Source organism: Carcharodon carcharias, chromosome 35 (genome assembly GCF_017639515.1).
Source record: "Carcharodon carcharias isolate sCarCar2 chromosome 35, sCarCar2.pri, whole genome shotgun sequence".
NCBI lineage: Eukaryota > Metazoa > Chordata > Chondrichthyes > Lamniformes > Lamnidae > Carcharodon > Carcharodon carcharias.
The window spans coordinates 5,619,786-5,632,003 of NC_054501.1; the positions used below are offsets into that span (position 1 = coordinate 5,619,786).

Here is a 12,218-nt window from a genome sequence, read left to right on the forward strand (position 1 = left end):
GGGGGTGAGGGTGAGTTTGTGTGTGTGTGGGTGAGTGTGAGTTTGTGCGTTTGGGTGAGTGTGAGTTTGTGTGTGTGGGTGAGTGTGAGTTTGTGCGTGTGGGTGGGTGAGTTTGTGCGTGTGGGTGAGTGTGAGTTCGTGTGTGGGTGAGTGTGAGTTTGTGCTTGTGGGTGAGTGTGAGTTTGTGCGTGTGGGTGAGTGTGAGTTTGTGTGTGTGTGTCTGTGACTGAGTGTGAGTTTGTGTGTGTGGGTGAGTGTGTGTTTGTGCTTGTGGGTGAGTGTGAGTTTGTGTGTGTGTGGGTAAGCATGAGTTTGTGTGTGTGTGTGGGTAAGCGTGAGTTTGTGTGTGTGTGTGGATGAGTGTGAGTTTGTGTGTGTGTGTGAGTGAGTTTGTGCGCATGTGGGTGAGCGTGAGTTTGTGCGTGTGTGGATGAGTGTGAGTTTGTGTGCGTGTGTGAGTGTGTTTGTGTGTGTGTGGGTGAGCGTGAGTTTGTGTGTGTGTGTGGGTGAGTGTGAGTTTGTGTGTGTGTGTGTGAGTGTGTTTGTGTGTGTGTGGGTGGGTGAGCGTGAGTTTGTGTGTGTGGGTGAGTGTGAGTTTGTGTGTGCGTGAGTGTGAGTTTGTGTTTGTGTGAGTGTGAGTTTGTGTGTGTGGGTGAGTGAGTGTGAGTTTGTGCGTGTGGGTGAGTGTGAGTTTGTGTGTGTGTGTGAGTGTGAGTTTGTGTGTATGTGAGTGTGAGTTTGTGTGTGTGTGTGGATGAGTGTGAGTTTGTGTGTGTGTGTGAGTGAGTTTGTGCGCGTGTGGGTGCGTGTGAGTTTGTGCGTGTGTGGGTGAGTATGAGTTTGTGTGTGTGTGAGTGTGTGTGTGTGTGGGTGAGCGTGAGTTTGTGTGTGTGTGTGGGTGAGTGTGAGTTTGTGTGTGTGGGTGAGTGTGAGTGTGTGTATGTGTGTGTGAGTGTGAGTTTGTGCGTGTGTGGGTGAGTGAGAGGTTGTGTGTGTGTGGGTGAGTGAGTTTGTGCACGTGTGGATGAGTGTGAGTTTGTGCGCATGTGAGTGAGTGTGAGTTTCTGTGTGTGTGAGTGATTGTGAGTTTGTGTGTGTGGGTGAGTGTGAGTTTGTGCGCGTGTGGGTGAGTGTGAGTTTGTGCGCGTGTGGGTGAGTGTGTGTTTGTGTGTGTGGGTGAGCGTGAGTTTGTGTGTGTGTGGGTGAGTGTGAGTTTGTGTGTGCGTGTGGGTGAGCATGAGTTTGTGCTTGTGTGGGTGAGTGTGAGTTTGTGCACGTGTGGGTGAGTGTGAGTTTGTGCGTGTGTGTGAGTGTGTGTGTGTGTGCGTGTGTGGGTGAGTGTGAGTTTGTGTGCGTGTGTGTGAGTGTGTGTGTGTGCGCGTGTGTGGGTGAGTGTGAGTTTGTGTGCGTGTGTGTGTGTGTGTGTGTGTGTGTGTGTGCGCGTGTACACAGTAAGCAGCTGCCCCCACTTACCTAGATCCATGTCCTCCGCTTTGGGACGCTGGGAGTAGGGAATGCCTTTGTAGATGGCGTCCAGCAGCTTGTCCTTCACCTGGGTGATGGTGTCGCAGTTCAGCACCTTGACGGGAATCTGGGTGGTGCTCTCGTTCTCGGGGCATATGCAGGTCAGCGTCTGGGGGAGAGCAGAGGGGAAGGTGAGGTACAAACTCAGCCGTGCGCCTGTCTCTCTCTCTCTCCAGCGCCTCACGCACGTCCCAAGGCACCTCATAGCCAATGGGAGAGGCTTAATCACGCCCCCTCCCCCCCCCCAACAAGGCGTAGTCACCGCCAGAATGTAGGAAAAGCGCCAGGCAAGGTATGCACAGCAAGATCCCACTGCCATAATCTCCCGCTTGGTGCTTGTTTTTTCTCTCTCACTGTGATTGTACTGGGGCTTTTATTTTTTAGGGGTTTTGGAATCAATCAAGTGTTTAGAGGGAGAGAGAGAGAGAGAGAGAGTCTGTGGGGAGTCCAGGAGTCTGGGAGCCTGAGGGAGCCTTAAAATGAGGGAGAGGTCATTCAGCGGGGGAGGTTAGGAAGCATTGCTTCATGTAGATGGTGCCGGAAGTGTGGGATGCTCCTCCCAGGGAGGCGACGATCATTTAGCTAACCACTTTAAGCCGGAGAGCAATCGATCTTTGCTAGGCAAGGGTATTCAGGAAAGCAGGCAGATGGAGCAGAGTATGTTCTAGCCATGAGCTCATTGTAATGGCTGAACAGGCTCGAGAGGGGCTGAATGGCCTCCTCCTGTTCCTGTGTAACTGGCTAGAGAGGGGCTGAATGGGCCTCCTCCTGTTTCTGTGTAACAGGCTCGAGAGGAGCTGAATGGGCCTCCTCCTGTTCCTGTGTAACAGACTCAAGAGGGGCTGAATGGCCTCCTCCTGTTCCTGTGTAACAAGCTCGAGAGGGGTTGAATGGCCTGCTCCTGTTCCTGTGTAACAGGCTCGAGAGGGGTTGAATGGCCTGCTCCTGTTCCTGTGTAACAGGCTCGAGAGAGGCTGAATGGGCCTCCTCCTGTTTCTATACTGCGAGTTAGGGGAGGTTAAAAGGACTCACCAGCATCTTGTAGTCAATCTGTTGCCGGATCAGCTTGTCCTCGCTGAGAGAGTAGCGAGCCTCCCCAGTGATGGAATCGATGGGTCCCTTCTCCATTTGTTGCTTGATGGCACAGTACAGCATGAAGAGGGGCTCGCCAACACACTCCTAATACAGGAAATACAGAGCAGAAGCACCAACACTAGTTACACCTCAACTGGAGTATCCCGTCCATTCCCGGAACCCCCAACCTTTGGGGAAGATGTCGAGGGCCTCTGGGGGGGGTGGTGTGGGGAGGGGTTTTACCAGAACGGTTCTCCGGGGATGAGGGGGGCTTCAGTCCATGTTGGAGAGACCAGGGGAGCCGGGATTGTTCCCCTCGGAGCGGTGAAGGTGAAGTGGGGGGGGATTGAATCGAAAGGGGGGTTCAAAATCATGAGGGAGTGGGGGTCTCGATCGAGTGAATGAAGAGAAACTGTTTCCAGTGGCAGTAGAGTCAGTAACCAGAGAGGGGGGAGGGGGGAGACAAAGATTGAAGAGAATCGGCGGGAAGGGAGGGAAGACGCGAGGAGAAACTTTTTCACGCAGCGAGTGGTTAGGATCTGGAAGGCGCTGCCTGAGAGTGTGTGGGAGGGGAGGGGAGGGAGGGTCAACAGGGTCGCCTCTCATTCTTCTGATCTCCAGTGAACTACACTCATTCGAGGGGGCCCAGCGGAGACAGTGGGGAGTGGTCACTTTGGAAGACAATTTTCAGGATTCACACCCTAAGAAGCTCAATCCGGTGGCGCAAGACGTTCAACGACCTGACACGAGGGGGCAAGATCACCCAACGCACCACAAATCCCCCCCTCCCCTCCGACCTATGCTATCCCCCACCCCCACCAAGCCAGCATTTCTTACACATCCCTAATTTCCCCTTGAGAGGGTGTTGGTGACTCGCCGGCAACTATCCCCACATCCTTTTATTCCATTCTCCCTCATGTGTTTATCCAGCTTCCCCCCACTGACCACCCCCACCCCCCTAATGCTTAAACACAATCGACACTATTCGCCTGGACTGCTCCCTGTGGGAGCGAGTTCCACATTCTCCCCGCTCTCTGGGTCAAGAAGTTACACTGGTCTCAATCGAAGGAGAGAGAGAAAGGCAGAGAGGTTTTAGTGAGGGAATTCCAGATGTTAGCCCCACCCACCCCCCCAGGCAGCTGAAGGCACGGCCGCCAATGGTGGAGCGATGGGAATCGGGGGATGCTCGAGAGGCCGGAATTGGAGAAGCGCAGAGATCTCGGAGGGTTGTAGCAGGTTACAGAGATAGGGAGGGTCATAGGGGCTGGAGGAGGTTACAGAGATAGGGAGGGTTGTAGGGGCTGGAGGAGGTTACAGAGATAGGGAGGTTTGTAGGGACTGGAGGAGGTTATAGAGATAGGGAGGGGTGTATGGGCTGGAGGAGGTTACAGAGATAGGGAGTGGTAGGGGGCTGGAGGAGGTTACAGAGATAGGGAGGGGTGTAGGGGCTGGAGGAGGTTACAGAGATAGGGAGGGGTGTAGGGGCTGGAGGAGGTTACAGAGATAGGGAGGGGGTGTAGGGGCTGGAGGAGGTTACAGAGATAGGGAGGGGGTGTAGGGTCTGGAGGAGGTTACAGAGATAGGGAGGGGGTGTAGGGGCTGGAGGAGGTTACAGAGATAGGGAGAGGGTGTAGGGGCTGGAGGAGGTTACAGAGATAGGGAGGGGGTGTAGAGGCTGGAGGAGGTTACAGAGATAGGGAGGGGGTGTAGGGTCTGGAGGAGGTTACAGAGATAGGGAGGGGGTGTAGGGGCTGGAGGAGGTTACAGAGATAGGGCGGGGCGTTGAGCAGGGAGAATTTTAAAATGAAGGGCTTGCTGGCCGGAGAGCCAGTGTGGGTCAGCGAGCACGGGGGGAGGCGTGGGAGGAGGGGAGGGTGATGGGAAATTGGGCTTGGGTGCAAGGTGGGAAATGGGGCTGAACACGGAGGTAGGGATGAGGGAGGGTTGTCAGTGAGGTTCTAGGCTTCTACCTTCAGGAATCTGTAGAGCAGGAACGTGAACCAGTTTGTCAACATCTTCTCAGCCACAGACTCTGTCCTGTAACAAACAGAACGCACGACGGTTAGAAATTCGGCCCCCGAGGCTCCCAACCAGGCCGGGGCTTGAAAGGTATAAAATTCTCAAGGGGTTTGACAGGGTCGATGCTGTTCCCCCACCGGCTGGAGAGTCTGGAACACGGGACCTCCCAGTCTGAGAATAAAGGGGGCAGCCATTTTGGACTGAGAAGCTCCTTCACTTCCGAGGGTTGGGAATCTTTGGAATTCCCGATCCCAGAGGGAGCTCAGTCTTCGAGGACACTCGAGGCGGGGAGCCGAGGGAATTTCGGACACCGATGGAGTCGAGGGTTGGTGGGGGTCGGGGGGGGGGGAGGGTGGGTGCGGGGAAGGTGGAGTCGAGGTGGAAGATCGGCCATGATTTGTGTTGAATGGCGGAGCAGGCTCGAGGGGCTGAATGGCCTCCTCAGGGGTTCGCTCTGACTCAGTGAGAAGCTCCCCCATGTCTGAGTCAGAAGGGAGTGGGGTCAGGTTTACCTCCAGGACGTGAGCACAGAGATAGAGGCGGAGCTGAGGGAGCGCCGCACTGTGGGAGGGTCAGTGCTGAGGGAGCGCCGCACTGTGGGAGGGTCAGTGCCGAGGGAGTGCCGCACTGTCGGAGGGTCAGTGCTGAGGGAGTGCCGCACTGTGGGAGGGTCAGTGCTGAGGGAGAGCCGCACTGTCGGAGGGTCAGTGCTGAGGGAGCGCCGCACTGTCGGAGTGTCAGTGCTGAGGGAGCGCCGCACTGTCGGAGGGTCAGTGCTGAGGGAGCGCCGCACTGTCGGAGGGTCAGTGCTGAGGGAGCGCCGCACTGTCAGAGGGTCAGTGCTGAGGGAGTACCGCACTGTCGGAGGGTCAGTGCTGAGGGAGCGCCGCACTGTCGGAGGGTCAGTGCTGAGGGTGCGCCACACTGTCGGAGGGTCAGCGCTGAGGGTGCGCCGCACTGTGGGAGGGTCAGTGCTGAGGGAGTGCCGCACTGTGGGAGGGTCAGTGCTGAGGGAGTGCCGCACTGTCGGAGGGTCAGTACTGAGGGAGCGCCGCACTGTCGGAGGATCAATGCTGACGGAGCGCCGCACTGTCGGAGGGTCAGTGCTGAGGGAGCGCCGCACTGTGGGAGGGTCAGTGCTGAGGGAGAGCCGCACTGTCGGAGGGTCAGTGCTGAGGGAGCGCCGCACTGTGGGAGGGTCAGTGCTGAGGGAGAGCCGCACTGTCGGAGGGTCAGTGCTGAGGGAGCGCCGCACTGTCGGAGGGTCAGTGCTGAGGGAGCGCCGCACTGTCGGAGGGTCAGTGCTGAGGGAGCGCCGCACTGTCAGAGGGTCAGTGCTGAGGGAGTACCGCACTGTCGGAGGGTCAGTGCTGAGGGAGCGCCGCACTGTCGGAGGGTCAGTGCTGAGGGTGCGCCACACTGTCGGAGGGTCAGCGCTGAGGGTGCGCCGCACTGTGGGAGGGTCAGTGCTGAGGGAGTGCCGCACTGTGGGAGGGTCAGTGCTGAGGGAGTGCCGCACTGTCGGAGGGTCAGTACTGAGGGAGCGCCGCACTGTCGGAGGATCAATGCTGACGGAGCGCCGCACTGTCGGAGGGTCAGTGCTGAGGGAGCGCCGCACTGTGGGAGGGTCAGTGCTGAGGGAGAGCCGCACTGTCGGAGGGTCAGTGCTGAGGGAGCGCCGCACTGTCGGAGGGTCAGTGCTGAGGGAGCGCCGCACTGTCGGAGGGTCAGTGCTGAGGGAGCGCCGCACTGTCGGAGGGTCAGTGCTGAGGGTGCGCCACACTGTCGGAGGGTCAGCGCTGAGGGTGCGCCGCACTGTCGGAGGGTCAGCGCTGAGGGAGCGCCGCACTGTCGGAGGGTCAGCGCTGAGGGAGCGCCGCACTGTGGGAGGGTCAGTGCTGAGGGAGCGCCGCACTGTCGGAGGGTCAGCGTTGAGGGAGCGCCGCACTGTCGGAGGGTCAGCTCTGAGGGAGCGCCGCACTGTCGGAGGGTCAGTGCTGAGGGAGCGCCGCACTGTCGGAGGGTCAGTGCTGAGGGAGCGCCGCACTGTGGGAGGGTCAGTGCTGAGGGAGCGCCGCACTGTCGGAGGGTCAGTGCTGAGGGAGCGCCGCACTGTCGGAGGGTCAGTGCTGAGGGAGCGCCGCACTGTGGGAGGGTCAGTGCTGAGGGAGCGCCGCACTGTCGGAGGGTCAGTGCTGAGGGAGCGCCGCACTGTCAGAGGGTCAGTGCTGAGTTAGAGCCGCACTGTCAGAGGGTCAGTGCTGAGGGAGCGCCGCACTGTCGGAGGGTCAGTGCTGAGGGAGCGCCGCACTGTCGGAGGGTCAGTGCTGAGGGAGCGCCGCACTGTTGGAGGGTCAGTGCTGAGTTAGAGCCGCACTGTCGGAGGGTCAGCGCTGAGGGAGCGCCGCACTGTCGGAGGGTCAGTGCTGAGGGAGCGCCGCACTGTCGGATGGTCAGTGCTGAGGGAGCGCCGCACTGTCGGAGGGTCAGTGCTGAGGGAGCGCCGCACTGTCGGAGGGTCAGTGCTGAGGGAGAGCCGCACTGCCAGATGGTCAGTGCTGGGGAAACTTCACACTGTGGGAGGGTCAGTGCCGAGGGATGGAGCTGGTGGGGGAAGGCCCAGGATCGGTGTGGGTGTGGGTATGTGGGCGGGTGCAGAGGGGGGGCGCTGACCTGCGCAGCAGCAGCTTGGGATGGTTCTTGTTCTCCAGGTTCTTCTCGATGAGGTCGGAGAGCAGTTGTTTGAGCACCACGGTGGCGTACTGCATCTTCCCCTGCAGCACTGTCATCACCAGCGAGGCCACGTTGCCCCTGTCCCTCATCGAGAAGCTGCGCTGGGCCTCCAGCGTCCGCACAAAGGTCAGCAGGAAGACCTTGTTGTTCAGCAGCTGTCCGAAGATCCTTAGACCCTTCTCCACGTTGGCCGGAGCCTGCGGAGGGAGGGCAGTGCGGAGAGCGGGGTGGGGGAAGGGGAGGAAGAAGGGGTAATGTCAGACAAAGTATCACATTAAAACACCCCTTCAATCAGCGCCCCGCCCCGCCCCCCACCCCCGCCGCAACAGCCCCACCCTGCGTCTCCCTCCATTGGGGTCTTCATTCCTCAGGCAACCAGCGATTTCAGAACAAGCCAATGAGGGTCTCACATCAGACAGACCTGTAGAGGGAGTGTTTGACGGGGACACTGTAGAGGGAGCTTTACTCTGTATCTAACCCCGTGCTGTACCTTCTTGTACTCGACCCTCGAGGGTCTGCGGCCGATGGGGGAAATCGCGGCTCGCAGGCTGTTAGAAGTGTCACTCTGACACGACAATGGAACTCAGTCCGATCTGCCAACGCCCCCCCCCCCCGGGATGCCCCCCCCCCAACTGCAGTGTGCAGCGTACCATCCGGATGGCGGGGGGAGAATCCCAAGTCGTATAACATCCACGCGCGGTTTGAAACTCTAACCGATTCGGTCCCGTACAGGACAGTGCCCCCCTCGGTGGTTGGCAGTCCCGTGTGCCACCCCTGAAATGTTGGCGCTGTTAATGTTGGTGCCGGTGCCCTGCTGAAAGCCACTGGCATTGCCTCGCGGACAACGTACCAGAGGCGGTGACCCGTGTGAACGAACCCTAAAGGATTGACGCCGCACCCAGTCCACGGCCCCTGCCTGCATCCCGCCTCGTGACCGTCCGCAGCTCACCCCAACCTCCGTGAAGCCTCTGCTCAGGCCCCACCTAGAGTGCTGAGGCCCCTCCCCACACTCTGCCGGCAGGACCTGAGGGTCCTCGAGAGGGCGCGGAGGGAGATTTACCAGGAGGGGGTCCAGGGGACGAGGGGTTTTCTAGCGACGATGTCCGCTTGGAGGAGCAGGGGCTGTTCTGCTCGTAGCGAAGGGAGGCTCAGGGGGAGATTCGCTGGAGGTGGACAAGGTCAGGACAGGTTTGGATCAGGGTCTTTTTTATTCGATCGTGGGATCTGGGCATCGCTGGCCGGGCCCAGCATTTATTGCCCATCCCTAATTGTCCCCTTGAGAAGGTGGGGGTTGAGCCGCCTTCTTGAGCTGCTGCTCAAGAGGTCCACCCACCGCGCTGTTAGGGAGGGAGTTCCAGGATTTCGTCCCGTGTGGTGTAGGTACACCCACCGCGCTGTTAGGGAGGTAGTTCCAGGATTTTGTCCCGTGTGGTGTAGGTACACCCACCATGCTGTTAGGGAGGGGGTTCCAGGATTTTGTCCCGTGTGGTGTAGGTACACCCACTGCGCTGTTAGGGAGGGAGTTCCAGGATTTTGACCCAGCGACAGTGAAGGAACGGCCGATAGATTTCCAAGTCGGGATGGTGAGTGGGACTCGGAGGGGGAACTTGCAGGCGGTGGTGTTCCCCATGTGTCTGCTGCCCTCGTCCTTCTAGGTGGTAGAGGTTGTGGGTTTGGGCGGCGCTGTCGAAGGAGCCTTGGCGAGTTGCTGCAGTGCATCTTGTAGATGGTACACACACTGCTGCCCCTGTGCGTCGGTGGTGGGGGGAGTGAATGTTTGTGGATGGGGTGCCGATCAAGCGGGGCTGCTTTGTCCTGGATGGTGTCGAGCTTCTTGAGTGTTGTGGGAGCTGCACTCATCCAGGCAAGTGGGGAGTATCCCATCACACTCCTGACTTGTGCCTTGTAGATGGTGGACAGGCTTTGGGGGGTTAGGAGGTGAGTTACTCTCCACAGGATTCCCAGCCTCTGACAAAGAGGTGTTTCTAATGGCTGATGGTGCAAGGACTGAGTGTGGGGGTGGGGCACAGATTTAAAGTTTTGGGCAAGGGAGGGAGGGCGTGGGGGGGTGGTGGTGTGAGGAAGAAATTTTTTTACGCAGTGAGTGGTAACGTCCAGGATCTCGCTGCCCACGAGAGCAGTGGAAGGGGGGGCGGTGAACGATTTCAAAAGGGGAATTGAACGGGTGCTCGAGGGAAATAAACTTGCCTGGGCTACTGGGAGAGAGTGTGGCCTGACCAATGGCTCCAAGTGTCAGGGTCCCAAACGGAGGGTGTGAGTGAGAGTGCGTGTGTGTGTGTGTGTGTGTGTGTGTGTGTGTGTGTGTGAGAGAGTCAGGGTGTCTGTGCGTGTGTGTGTGTGTGTGTGTGTGTGCGCAAGAGAGAGAGAGTGTGTGTGAGTGAGTGTGTGTGAGAGTCTGGGTGAGAGTCTGTGTGTGTCTGTGTTTGTGTCTGTGTGAGTGAGAGTGTCTCTGTGCGTGTGTGTATGTGTGTGTGTGTGTCTGAGTGAGAGGGTCTGTGTCTGTGTGAGTGAGAGTGTCTCCGTGTGTGTATGTGTGTGTCTCTGAGTGAGATTGTGTGTGTGTGTGTGTGTGTGTGTGTGTCTGAGTGAGTGAGAGTGTCTCTGTGTGTGTCTCTGAGAGAGAGTGTATGTGTATGTGTCTGAGTGAGAGAGTGTGTGTGTCTGTGTGAGTGAGAGTGTCTCTGTGTGTGTATGTGTGTGTCTCTGAGAGAGAGTATGTGTGTGTGTCTGAGTGAGAGAGTGTGTGTGTCTGTGTGAGTGAGAGTGTCTCTGTGTGTGTATGTTTGTGTCTCTGAGTGAGAGAGTGTGTGTATGTGTGTGTGTGTGAGTGAGAGTGTCTCTGTGTGTGTCTGTGTGAGTGAGAGTGTCTCTGTGTGCGTCTCTGAGAGAGAGTGTGTGTGTGTGTGTGTGAGTGAGTGTCTCTGTGTATGTATGTGTGTGTGTGTGTGTCTGAGTGAGAGTCTCTCTCTGTGTGTACATGTGTGCGTATGTGTCTGCGAGACTGCCTCTGTGTGTGTGTATGAGTGAGAGGGTCTCTGTGCGTGTGTGAGTGAATGAGTGTGTGTGTGTGTTTGTGTGTGTCTGAGTGAGAGTGTGTGTGAGTGAGAGTATCTGTGTGAGTGCGAGTGTCTGTGTGTGTGTGAGTGAGAGTATCTGTGTGTGTGTGAGTGAGTGTGTCTGTGTGTGTGTGAGTGTGTGTGTGTGAGTGAGTGTGGGTTTGTGTGTGAGTGTGGGTTTGCGTGTGTGAGTTCAAGTGTGCGTCTATGGGGGTGTGTGTCTGTGCGTGTGTGAGTTCAAGTGTGTGTGTTTTAGTTTGTGCGTGTATGCGTGAGTTTGTTTGTGTGTGTGCCTGTGTGTGTGAGAGAGAGTGTGTGTGTGTGTGTGTGTGTGTGTTTTTGTGTGTGTCTGTCCATTAATAATTTTAATGTCACTCCCTGTCTCTGCTCGCTGGTAATCCCTGCTCACCCTCAAGGCAACATGCCACTGGATGGTCTAATGGGTCTCCCTCCCTCCCTCCCTCACCTCACCAATCAGAATATTAATATTAAACCCAGGCCAGGAGTCACTCCCCCTCCCCCGCCGATCACTCCCCCTCCCCCTTCACCAGCCGATCACTCCCCCTCCTCCTCTCCCCCTCCCCCTCCCATCCCGGACGTGGGCCCCCCCGCCCTTCCTTACGTCGAGCTCCTTCAGGACCGGGTGGTCCTCGATGCCGGGGAAGAGCACGCGGATAGCGTAGGTCTTGTAGTCCAGGAAGGGGATGCCCACCGCGTCCAGCTCGTTGGTCAGCTCGTGGATGTCCGTCTGCAGCTCGGCGAAGGCTGGAACAAACCGAGACCCCCCCCTGGCAGGTTAGCACTCGGGCATCGAACAGCCAGGGGCCTGCCCAGGGGCAAGACCCCTCCGCGCAGCCCCCCACCCACCCACCCACCAGCTCCTGGCCCTGCTCCAGCCTGTGGAGGGGCAGCCGAACAGTCCAGGCTCCCTGGGGAGGGCCATTCGTCCCATCGAGGCTGCGCCACCCCCTTTGTAAGAGCTATCCAATTAGCCCCATCCCCTCTCCCCTCCCCCCTCCACTCTTTACCCCCTAATTTTACCCCTCCCAGTATTTATCCAATCCCCCCCCACTTGTCGAGGGTGAATCTGCTTCCCCCCCATTTCAGGCAGCGCCTTCCAGATCACAACAACTCTAAATGTCCAAAATAAATAAAATTCTCCTCATCTCCCACCCGCCCTCCCGCCGATTCTCTTCAATCTGTGTCCCCCCTACCCCCCCCACTCTGGTTATCGACCTTCCCACCACTGGGAACAGCTTCTCCTCATTCACTCGATCGAGACCACCCCCCCTTTGTGATTTTGAACCCCCCCCTTGATTCAATCCCCCCCCCCCCACCCCACCTTAACCTTCTCCGCTCCGAGGGGAACAATCCCGGCTCCTCCAGCCTCTCCAGATTGACCAGAGCGCAGTAGAGTCCATTTTCAGGTGCCCCCCCCCCACCACCCACCCACCCACACACCCACAGCACCAACCCACCCACCCCCCATCCCACACTCCCCACTTCCACCCACCCCCCACCCCACCCCCACACACTCCTCGAAGCACCACCTTACTAAACTGCTGTGGATGGGCTGAGGGAATGTAAGCGGAAAATTGGAGACTTCCAGATGGGTGGGATGAGGAACACCCCAGGCATCGCTGCAGCCAATCAGGACAGTCCAGTTCTTTGGGTGGTGGGGGGAGGGGGGGGGGGTGGTGGTTGGCGGGGGTGGGTGTGTGGTTGGAGTGGGGTGGGGGTGGGTGTGTGGTTGGGGTGGGGGTGGGTGTGTGGTTGGGGTGGGGTGGGGGT

The 12,218-nt window shown here is 58.3% G+C and overlaps 1 protein-coding gene across 1 annotated transcript in view; it reads right to left on the reverse strand.

The window, feature by feature from the left end:
• Positions 1-11,848, reverse strand: part of LOC121272788 (plexin A3-like) — a 104,632-nt gene extending 92,784 nt beyond the window's left edge. Inside the window, exons 1-6 of the mRNA XM_041179561.1 lie at positions 11,776-11,848; positions 11,050-11,192; positions 7,291-7,547; positions 4,569-4,635; positions 2,557-2,703; positions 1,474-1,633 (exon numbers count right to left, since the gene is read on the reverse strand). Of these exons, the coding sequence (XP_041035495.1) occupies positions 1,474-1,633; positions 2,557-2,703; positions 4,569-4,635; positions 7,291-7,547; positions 11,050-11,192; positions 11,776-11,848 (847 nt within the window). The remainder of the gene's footprint in view (positions 1-1,473; positions 1,634-2,556; positions 2,704-4,568; positions 4,636-7,290; positions 7,548-11,049; positions 11,193-11,775) is intronic.
• Positions 11,849-12,218: the final 370 nt, after the last annotated feature.